We start from the raw sequence: 20,035 nt of genomic DNA on the forward strand, positions 1-20,035 counted from the left end.
TCAAACCAGGTCTCTCCATGGTTTTAAGTTTGGTAATGAGTTGCAATTCAGCAGCTTCTCTTTCCAGTCTATTTCTGAAATTCCTTTGTAGTAAAACAGCTACTTTGAGATCTTGTATAGAATGTCCTGGGAGATTGAAGTGTTCTCCTACTGGTTTCTCTGTTTTGTGATTCTTGATGTCAGATTTATGTCCATTTATTCTTTGGCGTAAGGTTTGGCCTGTTTGTCCAATATAGAGAGCTGAAGGACACTGTTGGCATTTGATGCCATACACAATGTTAGATGATGAGCAATTGAATAGTCCCGAGATGGTATGTGTGATGTTGTTGCGGCCAGTAATGGTGTTGTCCGGGTGTATGTGGCAGCAAAGTTGGCATCTGGGTTTATTGCAGGCTCTGGTGCCAGTGTCCGTGTTAAGTCTGGTTGTAGTATTATTGTGCTTGCACACGAAAGCTCATACCAAGAACTAACTTAGTTGGTCTTAAAGGTGCTACTGGAAGGATTTTTTTTATTTTGACTATGGCAGACCAACACGGCTACCTATCTGTATCTGTGAGGTGAGTGGGGCTGAGAGACTTCAAAGAAGTGTGACTGGCCCAAGGTCACCCAGCAGCTGCATGTGGAGGAGCGGAGACTCAAACCCGGTTCCCCAGATTACGAGGCTACCGCTCTTAACCACTACACCACACTGGCTCTCAGGTAACCTTGCAGTGCAGAAGGATTAGCTTTGTAGTTCTAGCTAGTCAGACAGAAAATATGCAGAAGAGGATTTGTGTGATTTTATTTTCCTCCTAGCATGGCTTTCTTGGTGTTGTCCCCCTTTTTTAAGGGGGGAAAAACTGACTTCAATGAAAGCAATTCAGTGTAGCTTTAGACTGCTTTCTGCACTCCCTGGTGAAAATTCTCTGCGCCCACATATTCAGAACGTCCTGATACATGACCTGCATCCTATTTCTCTTGCAGTGTTTTGTGCTCTTTGGTATGTATAGGAAGGATCTGTGGTTAAGTGGTAGGCTGTGTGCTTTGTGTACTGAAAGCCCCATGGTGAGTCTCTGGCAGCTTCAGCCAAGCAGGCCTGGCAAAGATCTCTGCCCAGCACTCTGCAGAGCCATTTCCTGTCCGGGAGGCAATGCTCAGCTGTGTGGGCCATATGGTCAGAATTTAGCGTAGCTTAATATTGACAGTCTGGGAACAAGTCATTTCATGTGTGTGCATCTAACCTGGCAAGGTTGCAAAACCAGCACTTCCCCTGCCTGCTGGTTGCACCTGCTTCTCAGCAAAGCAAATTCATTTTTTGTTTTTGTTGTGCTCTCCTTTAAAATACTCCATGCCGGTTAAATTCCTGTGTCAGTACCGGAGACCTTTTGAAGCGTTATCCAATTAACCTTGGCTATAGCGACTGCGGCACTTGCTTTTCTCCATCTGTCTCTTTTCAGGCTGCAGAGAGAGCAGGTTTGTCCTCCGACCAAGCTCGGAAACTCCTGGAAATGAGTTCCTCACCAGAGGTGAAGAATCGCCTGAAAGCTACAACAGATGAAGCACTAAAATATGGGGTGAGACACTGGCATCGCATCAGGCCAGGGCAGGGGAAGCTGTGGTCCTACTGATACTGCTGGACTCCCCAACTCCCATCAGCGCCAGCCAGTAGGGTCAGTGATCAGCAATGATGGGAACTCGAGTCCAATGGATGTCTTGAGCTCTGCAGGTTCCTCTTCCTTGCAAATACTTTATCAGCAGCTGTGCATCTTCCACCCCCTGCCCCTTTTTCCTGAAGGGTTACCCTGAGGAATCAAGTGCCTGGATGTCCAAACAATAGGGAAACGGGCCATCTGCTTTGGATGCAGAAGGTCGCAGGTTCAATCATCATTGGATTCCTTCTGAGAGAAGGAGGAGACAGTATAGATTTACAACACTGGTTTGCAGAAGGTCATAGTTCAGAGGCTGTAGAGGGGAGAAGCTGGGAAATACTGGGAGGGGAGCAGCACCAGGGAAGAGACAGCTGACAAACTCAGTGTCTTTAGAAAGCATTCCAGATCCCCCTTCTCCCAGAACCTGGTGGGCATGGAAAGTAGGAGAACAGAAAGCACAGATCTGCCAACATAGGGATGACATGTAATAGGAGAGACGCAGGCAGTGGGGCTTTGCTTGGAGCAATGCCATTACTGCAATGGAGAGGCACTTTTCAGAGCTGTGAATATCGAATAAAAGATTTGGTAAGAACTCCTCTTGTGTATCTAATTCTTGGCTGCCCACCATGGAAGGGACTGGATTCCCTGAAGCCAGGTAGGGCAGGTCAGAAATCTTGGAGAGCCGCTGGCAGTCAGTGAAGACAGTACAGTGGTACCTCGGGTTACATACGCTTCAGGTTACAGACTCCGCTAACCTAGAAATAGTGCTTCAGGTTAAGAACTTTGCTTCAGGATGAGAACAGAAATTGTGCTCCGGCGGCGCGGCAGCAGCAGGAGGTCCCATTAGCTAAAGTGGTGCTTCAGGTTAAGAACAGTTTCAGGTTAAGTATGGACCTCTAGAACAAATTAAGTACTTAACCCGAGGTACCACTGTACTCAGCAAGTACTCAGCGAGATGTACCAGTATACTGATTCAGTATAAAATTCCTGGATCTGTGTGTCCTGGTGAGCCATCAGGCTTTTAAGCTACTTTCAGACAACCTAACAGAACGGAAGTGACCACATTCACTTCCCAGTGTTCAAGCTCCGATATATATTCCATCTTTCTTAAGAACCTAAGTGTAAGATAAATCTGCAGCCACCAAACACAGAAGGCAACCTGAACCCGTTTGAGCTTTGCAGGTTCATGTACATTGCATCAAAGTGTGTAGATGAAGCAGTGCCCCCTTTGCGACTCTTGTGTCGTCTGTCTTCCTTCAGGCATTTGGGCTGCCATGTTTTGTCGCTCACGTTAATGAAGAGCCTCACCTTCTCTTCGGTTCGGATCGTTTAGAGCTGCTGGGACATCTCTTGGGTGAGTGTTTTTAATGCTGTTGCCTATCATTTAATGGTCTTTCAGGTTCCAGTTTGGACTAACATGCCAAAAGGAAAGTCCTGGCCACTTGCAGGTACTTAAAAAACCTCAACAACTTTAAATACCTCAGGCTGTATACTGAATATTCCAGTCCATGCCGTTCACTCTGTCTAGAGATTCTCAGGTTATTCAGGCGCCCCCCGACACAAATGTGGTACCTTTTGCATGACTGAATGCTCCTTCATTTAATCTTTTTGTGGCTGACAGAAGAGTTCTTGCCTAGCCTAGTTTTCACTGTGCTGGGAATTATTAATGGAGGAGTATTCAGTTTTGTAAGCATCTGCCTTCAGGTTGAATTTGCATAGCTTAGGCATCACTCTGCTGGCCCTTTGGAGAGTTTGATCCCTTCCCCTTGTCTGACTTCCTGTAAAATACCCAGACTTCTGAGGCAGTTGTAGTGACACAAACTGCCTTAATCTAGTAACCTATCAGATGAAGTAGGGAATTAATGTCATTTTCCCACTGCTGCTATTGAATTGGTGTGTTGGCTTAACTTGTTGCTTCTTTAAGACCCCCTTCTGCATTCTGAATCTAATCTGCTCTCCGATTCCGACTTGTTTTGCAGGAGAGAAATGGCTGGGACCAGTTCCCACATCTTCTAAGCTTTAGCTCTGAGAGTTACAGAGGAACAATGGGATTTCTAAGCGTCTGTTTCTACAAGGTGAACACAGGAGGGCTGATGGGCAGAAGGCAACCCCATAAACACGATTTTTGATACTAGAGAAGGCAACACAGCGATGATATGAACATGCAATGCACCCCAATCACACTGCTTTATGTCTAACACACATTTGACCCGTGTGAGTTGCTGGCATACCGGAGATGTAGATACGCATTAACAAAGAAGCTTCACTTTTAGTTGCTTGTTTTGGTTGCTGTTTCCGGCAATATAGTTAGTTGCTTGCAGAAATTGATACAGATGGTGTGAGTCAATGAGGTGCGTATTGCTCTTCATGAGAGACTGCTCTTTGTTGGGGATATGTAATGGCATAATAAAAGGGGCTTGGAGGTGTATCTTGTCCAACTTGGTCATTAGAGGGCTTCAAAGTGCTGTGGACAACAGCACAGCTCCCCTGCGCCATTCCCAGAAGTGTTGCATAATAGCAACATTTGATTCTTTTCTGAAATTCAGATGCGTTACAAACATCGGAAACTGACACGCACCACGTCTCTGTAGTCTGGTAGTGTCTACTCTGACTGCCAGCAACTCTTGGGGTATCAGAGGGTCTGTCACGACCTCCACTACCAACAAGAAATGCCAGGAGTTGAGAACCTTTTTCATACGCTACGTGCGCGCACCATCAGTGAATCTTAATTTCATTCAGACACAACTTGAAACAACTGTTTGGTACAGTGGTACCTCGGGTTAAGTACTTAATTCGTTCCGGAGGTCCGTTCTTAACCTGAAACTGTTCTTAATCTGAAGCACCACTTTAGCCAATGGGGCCTCCTGCTGCCGCCGCACCGCCAGAGCACAATTTCTGTTCTCATCCTGAAGCAAAGTTCTTAACCTGAAGCACTATTTCTGGGTTAGTGGAGTGTGTAACCTGAAGCGTGTGTAACCTGAAGCATATGTAACCTGAGGTACCTCTGTACTTTAATTAAACAAGACAAGATAAATATACATAGATTAGGATACATTGAGAGACTGTGGGTGGAGAAGGGAAAGAAGGGCCATTGCATTTCCAGCATTGAAGCCCTCTTCTCCTGGGAGAAGCGTCTGCAGTGAGCCTTATTACAAGTGGAGCAGTTAGTTGCAGGAAGTGATTTCTTCTGTGCTTGGTGAACATCCTCTGCTTAAGTGCCACAGCTGAATCAGGAGTGCTCTGCTGGTGTTTCCTGCTTGGCAGGGGGTTGGACTCAATGGCCCTTGTGGTCTATTCCAACTCTATGATTCTATTCTATGAATCGCTGTGGTGTTGTGCTTCACAAACAAACAAGAACAAGAAATCACCCTGATTTCAGGTCACACAGGTTTTTGGTGGATGTGTGTTTCCTCCCAATTTGCAACCTTTGCTTACTAACAAGAACTCCTCCTGTATCCGAAACCTGTATCTGGATGCTGAGATCAGTGTCACTGTGCATCAAAGAACAAGACAAAAGTGTGTGTAGCACTTCATCCCAAGACCAAAGAATTTAAACTGATCTCGTGCTTCACACTTTCAGTGGGGTGGACCTGTCTGAAGGTCACACAGTGTTTTTACCTGTTCGTCTTTGCTAAAATAAGGCACGAGAAGATAATGTGGTGCAGGCCAGACCCCTTATTTTAACCCCAAATAGTTCTTGGCAGGAACACTTAAGAGACCACAACAAAGATCAGAGCATATTGGTCACAGTAGTCTTTTATTGCAAGCCCAGACACCACAGACACAACAAGCATGGAGCAAGGGTCACAAATTCACATTTATAGGTTCTTGATGGCACAGAGACTTAAGGGAGAATGGAGTGGTTGGAGGGACTGTTGTACAGTGAGATACCAAACAAAGACCTGTTGAATCCCATGAAGGATGAGATGAACACAAACCCCTCCCACTATCAGACACCTGTGCACTTTGGCACAAGATACCTATGCTGCATAAAGCAGTTGAGGAGCTCTCACATACCAGGTGCCATCCTTAGAGTGATAAGGGCTTTCATTCCTTAGTTTTATAAAGCCTGTGCTCAGAAGAATGGGTACAAACACAGCCTTCCTAAGAAGGCCCTGTGGGGGCACATCTTGGGTTTTTAAATTTTAGCAGTTATGAGGACAGACAGAAAGATCTCTCTCCTCTTGTTTGTTTCTGAAACTATGGCAGGAGACCCCTGTTCCCCCCTCTTGACTTTCTGATCTCCTGAGGTTGCTGAACTAGAATGACACATGTGGGTGAGCGAATGCCACGATTTGGACTTTTGTGGTTGGTTTCCTTACTGCCTGTGGTGCAGCTGTCACTGAATGAAGCAGAAAGGTCAGGTCAGGCGTTCTTGGGGAGTCCAGCATCCAACTCCTCCGGACATCTGGGTGAGCTGCTGTTGAGGTCTCACTTTGGCATCAAATCCTGCAAGCACAGACAGGGAAGTTGATAACAGCTGAGTAGATTCAAGGGACAGATGTGATCACGGGACCCCAAAGCAGTCAAACAGTAAGAGCTGTTCGACAGTGGAACAGTAAGAGCTGTTCGACAGTGGAATTTGCTGCCAAGGAGTGTGGTGGAGTCTCCTTCTTTGGAGGTCTTTAAGCAGAGGCTTGACAACCATATGTCAGGAGTGCTCTGATGGTGTTTCCTGCTTGGCAGGGGGTTGGACTCGATGGCCCTTGTGGTCTCTTCCAACTCTATGATTCTATGATTCTATAAGCAGCTTTGTTCTTCCTATACTTCAGCCTTTGGTCAAGCTTAACAAAGCAAAGCAGTTCCATCTGTGAATGCTAACGAAGGGCAAGTACATTCCCTAGACCAGAGGCGGAGCAATACTATACCAGGCAGCACAGCAGGTGGGGAACCAGGCGGCCTGTCTTTTACCAGCAATCTCCATAAAGAATCCAGGTTCATATATGGAGACACACAACCAGGGATGAGCAAAATCTCATGGGAAGCTTTACAGAATTCTTTTATTTCCCTTAAGCCATGAAAAGCAATCTCATAATATAATATGGATGCAGCTGAGAGGGCAGTATTCAGATCTGCCAGGCTGATTAAGTGAAAAGCATTTCAACGCAACGTATTTCCAAGTCCCACTGGGACAATTTGCAAGCGTGCTCCGACACGTCCCCTGTGTGACAAATTCAGCCAAGTTAGTTGGGTTACCTTTACTGGATCTGAACAAAGCTACAAATTGGTATATGAATCAGACCAGTGCAATTCTGAGTTTTTTGCTTCTTATGGCACCTCCTGTGGCCACCCAAAGCTGTGGGGCACAAGTAACCATCCAATGAGTTCTGTTTGCACCGAAACAAACCTGGGCAGAATATAATCATTGTGTCCGATTAGGTACTGTTCGGGGGGCAAGTAACTCGCCCCCTGGAAAAGGCATCTGATTACCTTGAAAAGCTTCCACAGTCCTTGGGAGTCCCTCCCCCTTTCTTGAAGACAAACTAATGAAGGATGCACCTCCCCATCAATGACAGAGGCAGGAAACAGATTGACAGAAGCACAAAGCTAGCCAGTGAGCAGAGATGACTGAGCGCAAAAAAATAAAAAAAGCTGCAGTAACACAGAGAGATGGATGGGGCTGGGGGGAAAGGGCATTGTGGGAAACAAGGATCTTGGGGAATTCGCCAAGAAACTTGCAGACCCTGCTAGATGCAGCGGAGGTGTGTTTGTGATGGGGGCACAGAGCAGTTGTCTTGGGAAAGAAGTTCAGATTGGTGTGAGGGGTTTGGGAAGAGAAGACACAGGAGCCGCCTGTGTGTCTGGGGAGAGCCACAAAGTCAGCCTCCTGTTTTCCCATCAGGGAATGCGGAGGGTGACCAAGAGAGCCCTCTTCCTTTCCATCACCTTTTGCCCACATGCCCTTGTCCCCTTACCCTAGGGCACCGAGGCTCCCTAGGGTGTGGATTACCTGAGAATTACCCAGCATGCACTGAGACACCCCTCCAGCGATGACATCACACACAGCACAAAATGGAGGCCTGTGGAACAAGGAAGTGGCAGTTTCTTTAGCATTCTTCCCTTTACCCCCCTGCTTTCCAGTATACGAAGAACCCATGAAATCACCTCCCTGCCTCCTTAATGTCATGGGGAAAAGAAAAGTAGAAGGACATACTGGACTGTAACGATGAGCATCCACTTTGCTGCCTTTCCCCTTCTCCATGGAGCCTGCAGCACTGCTTGGAGGGAGCAGCTGAGTTACTGAAAGGAATTAAGCATTTTATTTAGAAAGGTTAAATCAAGCTATTTCTGGGGCACTTTTCCCCACTCAGGCTCCTGCCAACTATATACAGGATGCTAAGGTAAAGGTACCCCTGCCCGTACGGGCCAGACCTGTCCGACTCTAGGGTTGTGCGCCCATCTCGCTTAAGAGGCCGGGGGCCAGCGCTGTCCGAAGACACTTCCGGGTCACGTGGCCAGCGTGACAAGCTGCATCTGGCGAGCCAGCGCAGCACACGGAACGCCGTTTACCTTCCCGCTAGTAAGCGGTCCCTATTTATCTACTTGCACTTTGACGTGCTTTCGAACTGCTAGGTTGGCAGGCGCTGGGACCGAGCAACGGGAGCGCACCCCGCCGCGGGGATTCAAACCGCTGACCAGACGATCGGCAAGTCCTAGGCGCTGAGGTTTTACCCACAGCGCCACCCGCGTCCCATATACAGGATGCTACAGTACTGCTAATTTGCTTGGGACATCAGCCATTTTCCGATACCTGTCCCTGGTAAATTACTGCCCCTGTTTTACCATTGTAGAGATACTCAGTAGACACTGTTTTACATTTTCAGCCCTCCTAGCCTTAGAACATAAATTTCAAGCATAATATTCAACCTATTATCCACTGCTTTTGTTTAGAATTGTTTACTTGTTTTTATAATTGCCTAAACCATTATACCTGTTTTCCTGGTTTTTCATTGCATGATTATAATGTAACCCACCCTGAATAATGTTCAGGGGGAAAAAATGTGCCTTTATGAGTCCTGATCCAAATTGGGGTCTCCCCATGCTGCTTTAAAAAATGAATAAACCACCAAACAACACTTAAATACGTTCAAATGTGGTAACACATTTTAAAGGTATCATCATCAGCCCCAGGTGGTTTCAAAACAGAGAACATGTCCATTAATGGTTCTTGGTCACGAGGGCTAAATGAAACTTCCAGATGCAAAGCCATTGTATCCCTAAACACCAGTTGCTGGAGAACACCAGTAGGAGAGGCATATTGCCTTCAAGCTGCCAGAAGCATGTGGCTGGTCCCTGTAAGAAAGGAATGTACCACATTGGGTCATTGGTCGATGCTGCATTTTATTCATGCCTTTAGCCAGAGCCCACCTCTCTAGGATGTGTCAGGAGGAAGAAGAATCAAGAGAAAGAAAAGAGGATGTATTTGATTTGCTTTAGCATATTGTAAAGAAACCAGGTAGTTCTTCAGCAGCTGAAAGTGTGGTACTGCTTTCCAGCTGCAAGGAAAGACAGCCGTCATTCTCAAATGATTCCTGCCTCTTGGTCAGAACTGGGTTTTTTTCAAAAGGATAGTGAATTTTTGGTTCACTTGGAAAATTGTAGCCACGTCCTTCTCATGCAAATAGGCACAGGAGTCCTTCTTGTGCTATCATCCTTCCTCCATGAGGGACATCAACATGGGAAAGTTCCCATCTACTTGCTGTCAGTGCAATGTGGGATGGCTTTGCAGCAGCAATGATAATGCAAAGGTGACACATTAGTTCACCCAAACAAGTCTTGTCCTAGAACCTGCAAGAACTCGTTTGGTTTTTACCTGGTGAGCTGGTACTGCTGGGTGTGCAGACACTATCGTCTAACCACGCGCTCTGAGTCAGGGACTCCTGCTTTTGGGGACCTTCAAGGGAACACATCAACTCCTGCACAAGAGAAATGGGGAACAGGCCTTAGAGGATGCTGCAGCTGCTCAGCTGGGACAGGAGGACTACTTGAGTAGAAAGGGGATTTCCAAGACCCCACACTGACCGCCTCGTTCTCCTCCTCCTCCGACGTCTCATTTTCTCTCACTCCGCTGCAACAGCTGCTCACGTTGGACGAGGAACGGGACAAGGGCTGCATCACGCAATACCCTGATGTCTGACCGGAGAGCGTTCTGCTGGAGGAACACACAAGCCCCAAATCATCACTCTCATAAATCTCAAGGGCCACCAGCCCAGCATTACAGTTCATAAGCCTCTGTGACAAAAGCCTCACTTTGTGAGAAGTCTTAAAAGCCTGCCCAGACTTGCTCAGGTCCTCTAGTTTATTAGAGCTCAATACGCACATTTAAAAATGAAGCACTGTTTATTGTTCGTTAAATGTATATCTCAACTTTTCTCCCAGGAGCTGAAGGTGGTATACATTGTTCTCCTCGTTGTTATCATCGCAACAACCCTGTGAGGTAAGCTTGGGCTGAGAGACAGCAGTTGGCCCAAAGTCACCCAGTGAGCCTCATAGCCAACTGGGGATTTGAACCCTGGTTTCCAAAGGCTTAGTCCACTACTCTATATTGGCTCAATCACCCTCTCTTTCCTGTTAATATAACATAGCAGGGTGGAGGTTCCCTCCCCCCCCCCCCCACACTTTACACAAGGCTTCCCAGCGTTCTTTTGTTCTCAACTCACTTGTTCTTCCTGTTGGGGAATTCTGGGGAGCTGGGACTGGAAGAGCCGTCCGACTTGAGGTCAAAGAAGGGCCCTGGGCTCTCCAACACTTTCTGTATCCTTTCAGCAATGTCTTTGCTTTGAGGAAAGGGAACAAAAACATTTACAACATGGAGCCAAATGTGCTTGCATGAAATCCAGTGGCTTCATTTCTTTAAGACTCTTAAATTCTCCTTCAGCCCATATGGGGACAGAATGAATTCCTCCAAAGGTCATGAGAATGGAAACTGACCCTTTCCCAAAAGTCTAGCCAGTGACCTGCATGGCCTCCTGCCTTTCTCTGTAGCAAACAGCACATTGAACTATATATATATATATATAAACAGTACATAATTCATTCACTATTGTTTCCATTGGTTCATGGGGCTTTCCCATTCTTAGCCCAAATCTCAATTATGGTGAACAGGCCAATTTAACAGGTCAAAACTAAAATGTATTTTATATACATTTTAGACCCATGATACTGCATGATGTAGAATCTTGATTGGCAGAAACAACAGTTTTTAGGTTTAGCTCACTTAGAATTCTCTTTCCAACTGAAATGCACTCTAATCATGAAAAGAAAGATTTAAGCAGAGATACAGGCTGTGTGTACTCAAATTTGCAAGAAAGTAGGTTGGTCCCTTCTCCTATCTACATATATAGCACAGGTTTGACTAATATGCAGGACACATCAGATTTCACTTTCAATATTTTAGCTCTGCTCATTTTGAGGACAGGAGCTTTAAAGGCCAAAAGTCTTGGGAGAGGATGGCAGCTCCAGCTGTACTTTGCAGCCTCCAGAATAAAGAATCGCCAGGTCATTCTGCATATGACTTAAAAGTAGGGTGGCTAGTTATACGCTGCAAAAAAAATGAGAACAAATCTACAGATGGTAATTCACATGTATAAGTTGCAAATTTAGAAATAATTGCTGAAATTTAAATAGAACTGCAATACAATCTCACCATTATAGGGAAACATCAGGAGAATGTCTAGGTGCTGCTATCACTGGGCAACTTCACGGCTCCTGGTCCCCTTTTTTCTGATTCCTTATCTTTGAACCAGATTTGGACCAGACAGACAGCAAACGGAGGAGACCTTGCCCGCCCAAGACACATGGGGGCATCTCTTGACAGCATTTGCTTCTTTTAGCTTTAATGATCCTGTCAAATTTTACTGGAGCAGCAGGATAAAGGGGGCGGCACAAAGGGGGTGGCACAGAAGGTATAGCTAAATCGGGGAGGAGGGACACACACTTACCTGGGGAGTAAATAACCCTAACCCACAAGTGAATGGGACTCACTTCTGAGTAGATATGGAGATTGCACTGTTAAGTAGACTTCAATCATTGTCAGCAGCTGAATCACAAATTATGCTAATAAGTGTTTAATAAGTGGTTTCAATTGTTGCTCTAGCTTCCATGATGGCCTAAGTGTACCACCAAAGAGGGTGAGACTTGTGGGGATGGGACTCAGCAGCAGACAATTTGTAAGGGGCAGGGCAGGGTTGGGTTCTGTCCTTCCTCCCAATCAATGGCCCTTTGGCAAAACTGAAGTTGTGGGATTTTTATTTTTTATAGAGAGACAGAGCAATACACACATAAAATACTCTTTGTTCTGAGTGCATGAACTGACGGCGGCTAAGGTTAAACAACTGTCATTACCTCTTCCATTGGACTTTAATGAGATTTGTACCTGAACTTCTGCCTGTACTGGAGCTTGACTATCGTCCTTTTGGTGGTTTTCACCAAATCCGATGAAACAAAGAGGTAAACAAAATGGGTGCAGACAGAACTGGGAAGGATGCCTCAATAATACCACCTTCACCTCTCTTCCAAACAATCCTTTGTCTTTGATATGTGCCTATGGCTCAAGGCACGTGGTCCCTCCTCTCTGCCACTCTTCCCTTGAGTCTTATCCAGTGTCTCCATTTAGGCTTCAATTTCATCACACACACACCCATCATAATTTCGGTTCCCCACAATTCCACATCAGTTTGTGATTATTTGTTGTTGTTGAAAAACCAGTTTGTATGTAAATGGAATTTCAATGGAATTTTATGAAAATGCACCAGAATTTTATGAAATTTTAATGGAATTATGAAAATGCACCAGAATTTTACAGCAAAATTCCCCTAATATACGCATTTTTTGCAAAGCAATTTTCCCTAATATAAAGCATTTTTGCATGTTCTTTTCACTCATGCATTCATACGCACACTTTAGCCCCTCAGGCTGTGTATTTTTGTGCACACTACTTGGACTGGAGAACTTCATTGCAAAGTCCAGAGGTGCGCAAATTTTAAGGGAAGCTGTGGTTTGGTCTGCCTATTGTTAAGGAAAGTGCTGATTAGGTAAGCTAGCCTATAGATGCAAACCGAATTTCTCCACCATCCCTAGCCATCCCTCTCCCTCTAGTCCTCCAAGTCCCTATAGCCCAGTCCGTACCTTTTCTCCTCCTGGATGTTCTCAATGCCAATTGCACTACTGCGTCGCCCATTGAAGCGGCTACCTCGGTTGCGTGACGGGCTTCTCCCAGGTAGGGCAAAGGACTAGAGGGGAGGAAAGGACAGTAGGAAAAAAAGAGAGACAGAGGAAGAGGAGGATGCAGAAAAGGTAAGAGCTAGAGGGAAGATGGAAAATGGAAGACTGGGCTCCAGAGCCTGTCCTTGCATTGCTACCCCATGCTAACAGTCCAGAGAGTCACAAGGTGCCCAGGCATGATGTGGGAGCTGTCAAAGTTGGACAAACAGCCAAGAGAGAGAAAGAGCGACACACATATGAGAGAGCGAGAGAGAGAGAGAGAGGGAGGGAGAAATGGAAAGATCGGTAGACAGAAATGCATGTATGAAAGAGCAACAGGGGGAAATAAAGACTCAGGAAAGCACAAGGTAAAGCCATGTACAGCCCCAGAGGGCTAAGCTAGACATTACAGTAAATGTGCACCTGCTACCCAAAATGGAACCCATCACATCTTCTCCCTCTGTCCCAGAAGAGTTTTCCTCCCTACCTAATTAGCAGCTGAAGATCTGGAGCAGGGGCAGGGCGATGTGGGATGCAGCTTCTACCAGGGATGCCAAAGTGTGTGCCAGGGGCTGGGGCAGGGATTAGACATCTAAAGGCAGTTTCCAGCACTAGCTGTATGTTTACTCCAATATCTAGCTTAGCCCAAAAAGGAAGGGAGAAAAAGTAAAGCTGGGGGGGGGGGGTAGTAGAGAGCGCCCCCTTTCCTTACATTTGTTTGGCATTTTTCCTACTTCCAGCAGATGGTGGGTATCACCTTTTCCCTGCAGAATTACCCAAAGGAGACAATGCCTTTCCTGGCTTCTCCAGACATGGAAGGATGGATTCACCTAAATGAGCCTTGCACAAGGACTTCTGCTTGCGCAATGGGGCTTCCATCCCTTCCTGAATGCCCCCAAAACTGGCTTGAGGGGTTGTGAGAGCCCCCATAACAGCACATGGGAGGGAAGGCTTGTGCATTCATCACAGTGTGACACTTGAGTTCCATCCAGTGTTTGGAAAACCTGCTAAATTCCCGGCAGTGATCAGGGAAAAGAAGAAATGAAAAGCTTCATCACAAATACAGCTTTCTGAAGTGCCATATTTAGAGTGCTGTCAAATGAGCCGATTAAACCTGGGCTGGGGAACCTGTGGCTTTCCAGATGCTCTAGTCTACAAGTCCCACCATTCCACACCATTGCACTACACTGGCTGGGATTGATGGGATCCCACCACTGGATTAAACACTAAATTGCTTGCTCCAAACCATACAACGCACTCACATCCGACTGAGAATTTTGGAACCGTGCGGGCTTAAGATGTAAGCCACATCTACTTAGATATCGACTTTGCCAACTTCTTCCAGTCATGCCAGAGGAACCTCAGCGCAGAAGGAATTCACTCTGTGCCATGCTTCTTATCACCAGGGGAGTTGGGCATGTATGGCTCAGGGATAGCAGAACATATGCTTTGAATGCAGAAGGTCCCAGGTTCAGTCTACAGCATCTCTGGTGGCTGTGCTGGTCTCACCTTGAGCACTCTCTTGAGAATGAAAATTCACATAAGCATGCTTTCCACACTATAATTGCAACTCCAGACTCTCGAAAATGGCCTTCTCATCATGTGCCTTCAGTGCCTGTGCAAAGGACTGAATGCCCACTTGGACAATCAGAGGATGCCCTGAACTAGAGCAGCACCAATGCACTGGTAACATTAATGCCAAGCAAAGGAAGAGCCACTAATGCAACACTTCTAGCTATTAGTTCTTTCATTCCAGACACTGCTTCATCTCACCCTGCCATGCAGTCCATCACTGAACAGTCAAGTCTTGGCAGACAAAACTAACTTGCTGCAGATTTCCCCCAAGTGGTCCATAGCCAGAAGGTGAGCATACTTGGGTGGAACAATCCTAAGTAAGGTCAGCAGTACGCTCTACCCAACAAACACACTGTCCTAAACCTCTCCAGCCATCAACAAGGTGGTGGGAGAGGTTCTATAAATGGAATCTTTTTTAGTTCCCTCAAAATTAAAATTCAGTCTAGTTTCAGGCCTGTTTTGGCACATAAACCACCCTTGTCACTCCAAAGAATAACAATGCCGAGAGAGGAATGCCAGGAACGCAACTTCACTAATTCTCCTGGGTCTCTCAGTAGCTTTTGGAATCACTGAACATTGTACCCCTTATGGATAACCTGTTCTGTGTTAGGAATCTGTGGCATAGGGTTTTGGGGGTCCCATTCCTGCCTTGGGGACTGATGCCACAACTGCTGCAGGAGAATTACTGCTCAGCATCGATGCTAAAGGGTCCCAAAGGGATTCATCTTGTCCCCAAGACCAAACGTGAAATGTCTACATGAAATTTCTGAGGGTATCATCAGCATCTTTTATTCCTCTGTAAAAGTTTTTATATTCCGCCCACTCACATAAAACATCAAGGCAGTGCTCAGCAATTAAAAAAACCAACAGCACATTTACTCAGATCCTCCCTAAATGCTTTCCCTGTTCCTCAAATTGTTTTCAGAGTCAGAATCGGCAAATGAATAGAATCGGGTCTCAGAGGAACAGGATAGGGAAATGAACATAGAGAGATGGGGTGGCGGGAAGCCCAACAGAAAATAGCCACAAAACACCACCAAGACAAGGAGACATTAATAGCTGGAGACACATAATGTTGAAGAGCAGCGGGTTCACAGTAGCAGGAGATAGTGGCAAAAGACTGAGTACATGCTGGTCTCCATCCCATGACGCCACCTCCCCAATACCTTACCGCAGCAATAGCCTTGGGCCCCTCAGCGACACTCTGGTTGAGGGCAAGGCCAGCAGTAGCTGGGCGATTGGGTGGAGTTGATGGCTGCTGCTGCTGCTGTTGGTGCTGCTTCCTCATGGCTATCCCCATGGTATCCAGGCTCTGGCTACGGCCCCGGATCACCCGCTGGAGAGAAGGGCAACAGGGAGACAGACACGTTCACAGACACACAAAAGGACATCATGAAAAGCACTATAGGATGCTGGTGGGCTGGGTGGAAGGAAGCGGAAGGAACAGGCATGAGCTCAGAAACGCTCGGCTTCCTACAGGACTCGGGCAAACAAGGTATTGTTTCCAAGTGGACAGAACTCGCTTCTGCTAACCTAACCCACAACCTCCTGAAGAGCTCTCTCATAAAAACCACACACACGTTGTCCTTAGCCTATGGCACCCCAAAGCACAACCACCAGGGGGCAGACATTTAATCCTCCAACACAGGCATAGGCAAACTCGGCCCTCCAGATGTTTTGGGACTACAACTCCCACCATCCCTGACCACTGGTCCTGTTAGCTAGGGATGATGGGAGCTGTAGTCCCAAAACATCTGGAGGGCCGAGTTTGCCTATGCCTGCTCCAACACTATTCTTTGAACCTGGCACTGTAGATATAAGCAGAACCACCAGCTCGCAGAGAAGGAACAAGAGGATACTGTGGTCAATGGCATCAAAAGCTGCTGAGAGATCAAGCAAAAGCAGCGAAGTTGCACTCTCCCTGTCCCTCTCCTGAAGAAGGGCATCCATCAGGATGCTTAAGGCCATTCTGTCCTCAAACTGGACCTAAACCCAGACTGAAAGGGGTCAAGATAACCAGTTCCTTCCAATGGTGTCTGCAGCTGGGCGACCATCTCAAGCACCTTATCCCAAAACATGATCGGGTGGTAGTCTAATATTAGTGACTGGTCCTTAGTCATCAAAGTTCCTCAGGGTTCAAGCAGGGCTTCTTCAGGAGTTGCTGCATCACTGCCTCCTCCAAGGCAGCAGGCACCAACCCTTCATGCAAAGACGGATGAACCACCCCCTGGAGGCAGCCAGCGCAGCTCAGGTACTTCAGATGAGTCATGATGGCCAGATGTTGAGCACACATGTGGGCCAAACCACTGCAAACACCTTGCCCACCTTGTCCTCAAACCTCATCAGCTGATCCCACAAGATTGGGCAAGATGTTGTGTTGGACACCTCACCCAGCTCTGTAATAATGGTAGCATTCAGCTCAAGGCTGGTGATTTTATTCTCAAAGCCACTGGCAAATATGTCACAGCTGGCACTCTATTCCCAGTGACAGGGGTTGGCAGCCCCCTTAGCACATCTCTGCTGACTCAAGGGTGCAATGGGGTAAGCAAATTAAGCCTTCTTTGCAGTAGGCACAACTATGTGCTCTAGCACATCTCTGACAAACTTCGCATTGGATCGTACACCATAGTACAGTGGTACCCCGCAAGACGAATGCCTCGCAAGACGGAAAACCCGCAAGACGAAAGGGTTTTCTGTTTTGGAGGCGCTTCGCAAGACGAATTTCCCTATGGGCTTGCTTCGCAAGACGAAAGCCCATAGGGAAATCTCCGGGGACCTCTTTTAAATGCTGGTGGTGGGGAGCAAAGCCTTTCCCCCCCTCCGGCCTTCAGAAGAGGTCCAGGAAGGCCGGCGGGGGCCGAAAGGCTTTGCTCCCCACCGCCAGCATTTTAAAAGCAGTCCGGGATAGCAGGAAAGAGCTTCCCGCTATCGCAGACGGCTTTTGAAGGCAGGCGGGGGGGGAGCAAAGACTTTCGCCCCCCGCCCGCCTTCAGAAGAGGTCCAGGACCTCTTCTGAAGGCGGGCGGGGGGCGAAAGTCTTTGCTCCCCCCTGCCTGCCTTCCCGGGAGAGCGGAGAAAGGCAGCGCCAGAGGTCCAGGACCTCTTCTGAAGGCGGGCAGGGGGCGAAAGTCTTTGCTCCCCCCTGCCTGCCTTCCCGGGAGAGCTTTTGAAGGCAGGCGGGGGGGGGCAAAGACTTTCGCCCCCCGCCCGCCTTCAGAAGAGGTCCAGGACCTCTTCTGAAGGCGGGCGGGGGGCGAAAGTCTTTGCTCCCCCCTGCCTACCTTCCTGGGCAGCTTTTGAAGGCAGGCGGGGGGGGCCAAAGACTTTCGCCCCCCGCCCGCCTTCAGAAGAGGTCCAGGACCTCTTCTGAAGGCGGGCGGGGGGCAAAAATCTTTGTCCCCCCCTGCCTGCCTTCCCAGGGGCTTTTACATCGCCCCGGACAGCGGAGAAGTCCTCCGCTGTCCCGGGCGATTTTAAAATGCCGCCCGCCAGCATTTTAAGATCGCCCCGGACAGCGGAGAAGTCCTCCGCTGTCCCGGGGTTTTTTAAAATGCTGGGGGTGGGAAGAAAAGCCCTTGTCCCCCCCCCCCCAGCCTTCAGAAGAGGTCGGGGGACAGACTGTCCCCGGACCTGGTCTGAAGGCGGTTTCCTTAGGAACGCATTAATTGATTTTCAATGCATTCCTATGGGAAACCGTGCATCGCAAGACGAAAAACTCGCAAGAAGAAAAAACTTGCGGAACGAATTAATTTCGTCTTGCGAGGCACCACTGTATTCTAGACTTCATTTATCCTGTTTCATGGCTTGGAGAGCCATAGACACCCAGCGAGTTCTCCAGGCTCCACAATTTTGGAAGGTGAACTCGGGAGTAATTGTGTCACCAACTCAATGCATCTCACTATTCCACAGCGACACCGAAGCTCAACAGGACCGCCAGCCTTGGCTTCTGAAAAATCCCCCCAAGCATTCCAGAACCCCTTGGATTCCGTAAGTCTCTGGGGGCAGACCATCCTAATGGCAAGGAGGGAATGACACTGCAAGACCCAACTTTGCCAGATAATGGTCTGACCATTACAATGGGGTTAATTCAACCCCGCCCCCCACAACATCTAGAGTACCACCACCTATCATACATTGAGGTAAAGCCTAAATCAAGGCTTTGTCCTTAGTATGGACACCGAATTATCCCAGAAGCAATGTACTGAGGTTGTCCAACACCACATTACAGACCACCTCAGCCAGCATAGTGAGGTGTACTGCTGAGCAGCAAGGTGGCCAGTTTACAAGGCACCAACTGCTGTCCCAACCTGCCCTGCCCCAAACCTGTGGCTGATTTCCCGTCCTCTGCGGGTAGCCTGCTGGAATCTGTTCTCTGAAAAGCAAATATTGACAGCTGCGTAGGATGGTGGCTAAGAGACTAATCTAAGAGCTAGGAAGTTCCTTCCTTTGGTAAGCTACCATCTCTGAGCCACCTGCACCCCTCTGGCAAGATCTAAAATACAGAGATAATGCTACAGACCTACCTCTCAGAGCAGCTGTGGGGATGACTAAGATAATGTATTGAAATATCTCCAATGGGCAAAATGCAAAGTATTATTACAATATTCACCAGCGCAGCATGAAATGGGAAAATGCAAAATTACACTGGAAGAGAGAGATTAAGTATCACCTATTCCCTGTCTCACCTTGAAATTCTCAAAGAAGCCACCACCCCCATTCTCCATTTTGTCATCATCGCCAGAGGCCAAGCCCATCATACTGCGGCTACGAATCTGCAACTCCTCATAAAGGCTCTCCAGGAGGGCACTGCGGGTACGATCCTGCTCCAGAAGAGAAGGAGAACACGTTTCAAAAAAACAAATAGGATAGAAACAGGGAAGGGTGCACGCTTAATCAGAAAGGAAGAAAGATCAGGCTGAGTGACAGAAAAGAAAGAAGCTCTGTATGTGGGTAAGTTACATAATCAGCTGGATCATAGAGCTGCAATAGCTCTATGGACTCTCATTAAAGCATGAGACTCAATCTCAGGGTTGTGGGTTCAAACCCCACGTTGGGCAAAAAGAGATTCCTGCATTGCAAGTCGTTGGACTAGATGACCCTCAGGGTCCCTTCCAGCTCTAAAATTCCATGAGTCTAAGTGGATGTGATTAACCAATTTAAATTTGTTTTTGCTCCCAAGGGAATATTTAACATCAGCTACCTAAGGAGGCTTCAGAGACCCCGGGGAACATTTGGAGGCTGTTTGATAAAGGTAGCCTGGTAAATATTTTTTTTTGCTCTATAGGACGCACTGGACCATAGGACGCACTGGACCATAGGAGGAGGAGAACAGGGGGGAAAAATTCTCCCCCTCTCTGCTCAGCGCCCCTTCAGCGAAGCGGCAGGAGAAAGGGAGCCCCATCCATTTCTCCTCCCACTTCGCTGAAGGGGTGCTGCGCAGAGAGGGAAAACTGTGCAGCGCCTCTCCAGTGAAGCGAAGCCTGGAGAGCAAGAGGGATCAGTGTGCACCGACCCCTCTCGCTCTCCAGGCTTCAGGCGGCTATCCGCAAGCCTTCCGAGCGCAGCGGGAACCGAGCGCAGGGGATTCAGGCGGCTTCAGCGAAAGCAACGCGAAGCCTCCGGAGCACGGG

The 20,035-nt window shown here is 47.6% G+C and overlaps 2 protein-coding genes and 1 long non-coding RNA gene across 15 annotated transcripts in view; 2 read left to right on the forward strand and 1 right to left on the reverse strand.

Moving 5' to 3' along the window:
* GSTK1 (glutathione S-transferase kappa 1) overlaps positions 1–4,056 on the forward strand; it is a 44,658-nt gene extending 40,602 nt beyond the window's left edge. For both annotated transcript variants that reach the window (XM_080987013.1, XM_080987012.1), the window contains exons 6-8: positions 1,437–1,553; positions 2,889–2,982; positions 3,608–4,056. In XM_080987013.1, coding sequence (XP_080843139.1) covers positions 1,437–1,553; positions 2,889–2,982; positions 3,608–3,651 — 255 coding nt within the window. In that variant the 3' untranslated portion in view covers positions 3,652–4,056. The remainder of the gene's footprint in view (positions 1–1,436; positions 1,554–2,888; positions 2,983–3,607) is intronic.
* Positions 1–20,035, reverse strand: part of LOC308466147 (rap1 GTPase-activating protein 1-like) — an 88,354-nt gene that overhangs the window by 29,089 nt on the left and 39,230 nt on the right. For 4 of the 12 annotated variants that reach the window (XR_013980676.1, XM_080986745.1, XM_080986743.1 and 1 more), the window contains exons 16-18: positions 19,091–19,225; positions 15,577–15,741; positions 12,756–12,859 (exon numbers count right to left, since the gene is read on the reverse strand). Coding sequence is in view for 10 of the 12 variants with exons in the window: in XM_080986745.1 (XP_080842871.1) it covers positions 12,756–12,859; positions 15,577–15,741; positions 19,091–19,225 (404 nt within the window). In the remaining 2 variants the exon portion in view is untranslated. Of the gene's footprint in view, positions 1–5,366; positions 6,078–7,058; positions 7,869–9,441; positions 9,545–9,650; positions 9,781–10,288; positions 10,406–12,755; positions 12,860–15,576; positions 15,742–19,090; positions 19,226–20,035 lie in introns of those variants that run through there. The other 8 variants (XM_080986748.1, XM_080986742.1, XM_080986751.1 and 5 more) reach the window with 7 other exon arrangements.
* On the forward strand, positions 7,866–12,749 carry LOC308466351. The gene is made up of 3 exons (XR_013980788.1): positions 7,866–7,969; positions 10,008–10,065; positions 11,889–12,749. It is a non-coding gene; the product is annotated as an uncharacterized lncRNA (long non-coding RNA).

The sequence above is a fragment of the Podarcis pityusensis genome, assembly GCF_964106645.2.
Source record: "Podarcis pityusensis genome assembly, chromosome: 17".
Classification (NCBI taxonomy): Eukaryota; Metazoa; Chordata; class Lepidosauria; order Squamata; family Lacertidae; genus Podarcis; species Podarcis pityusensis.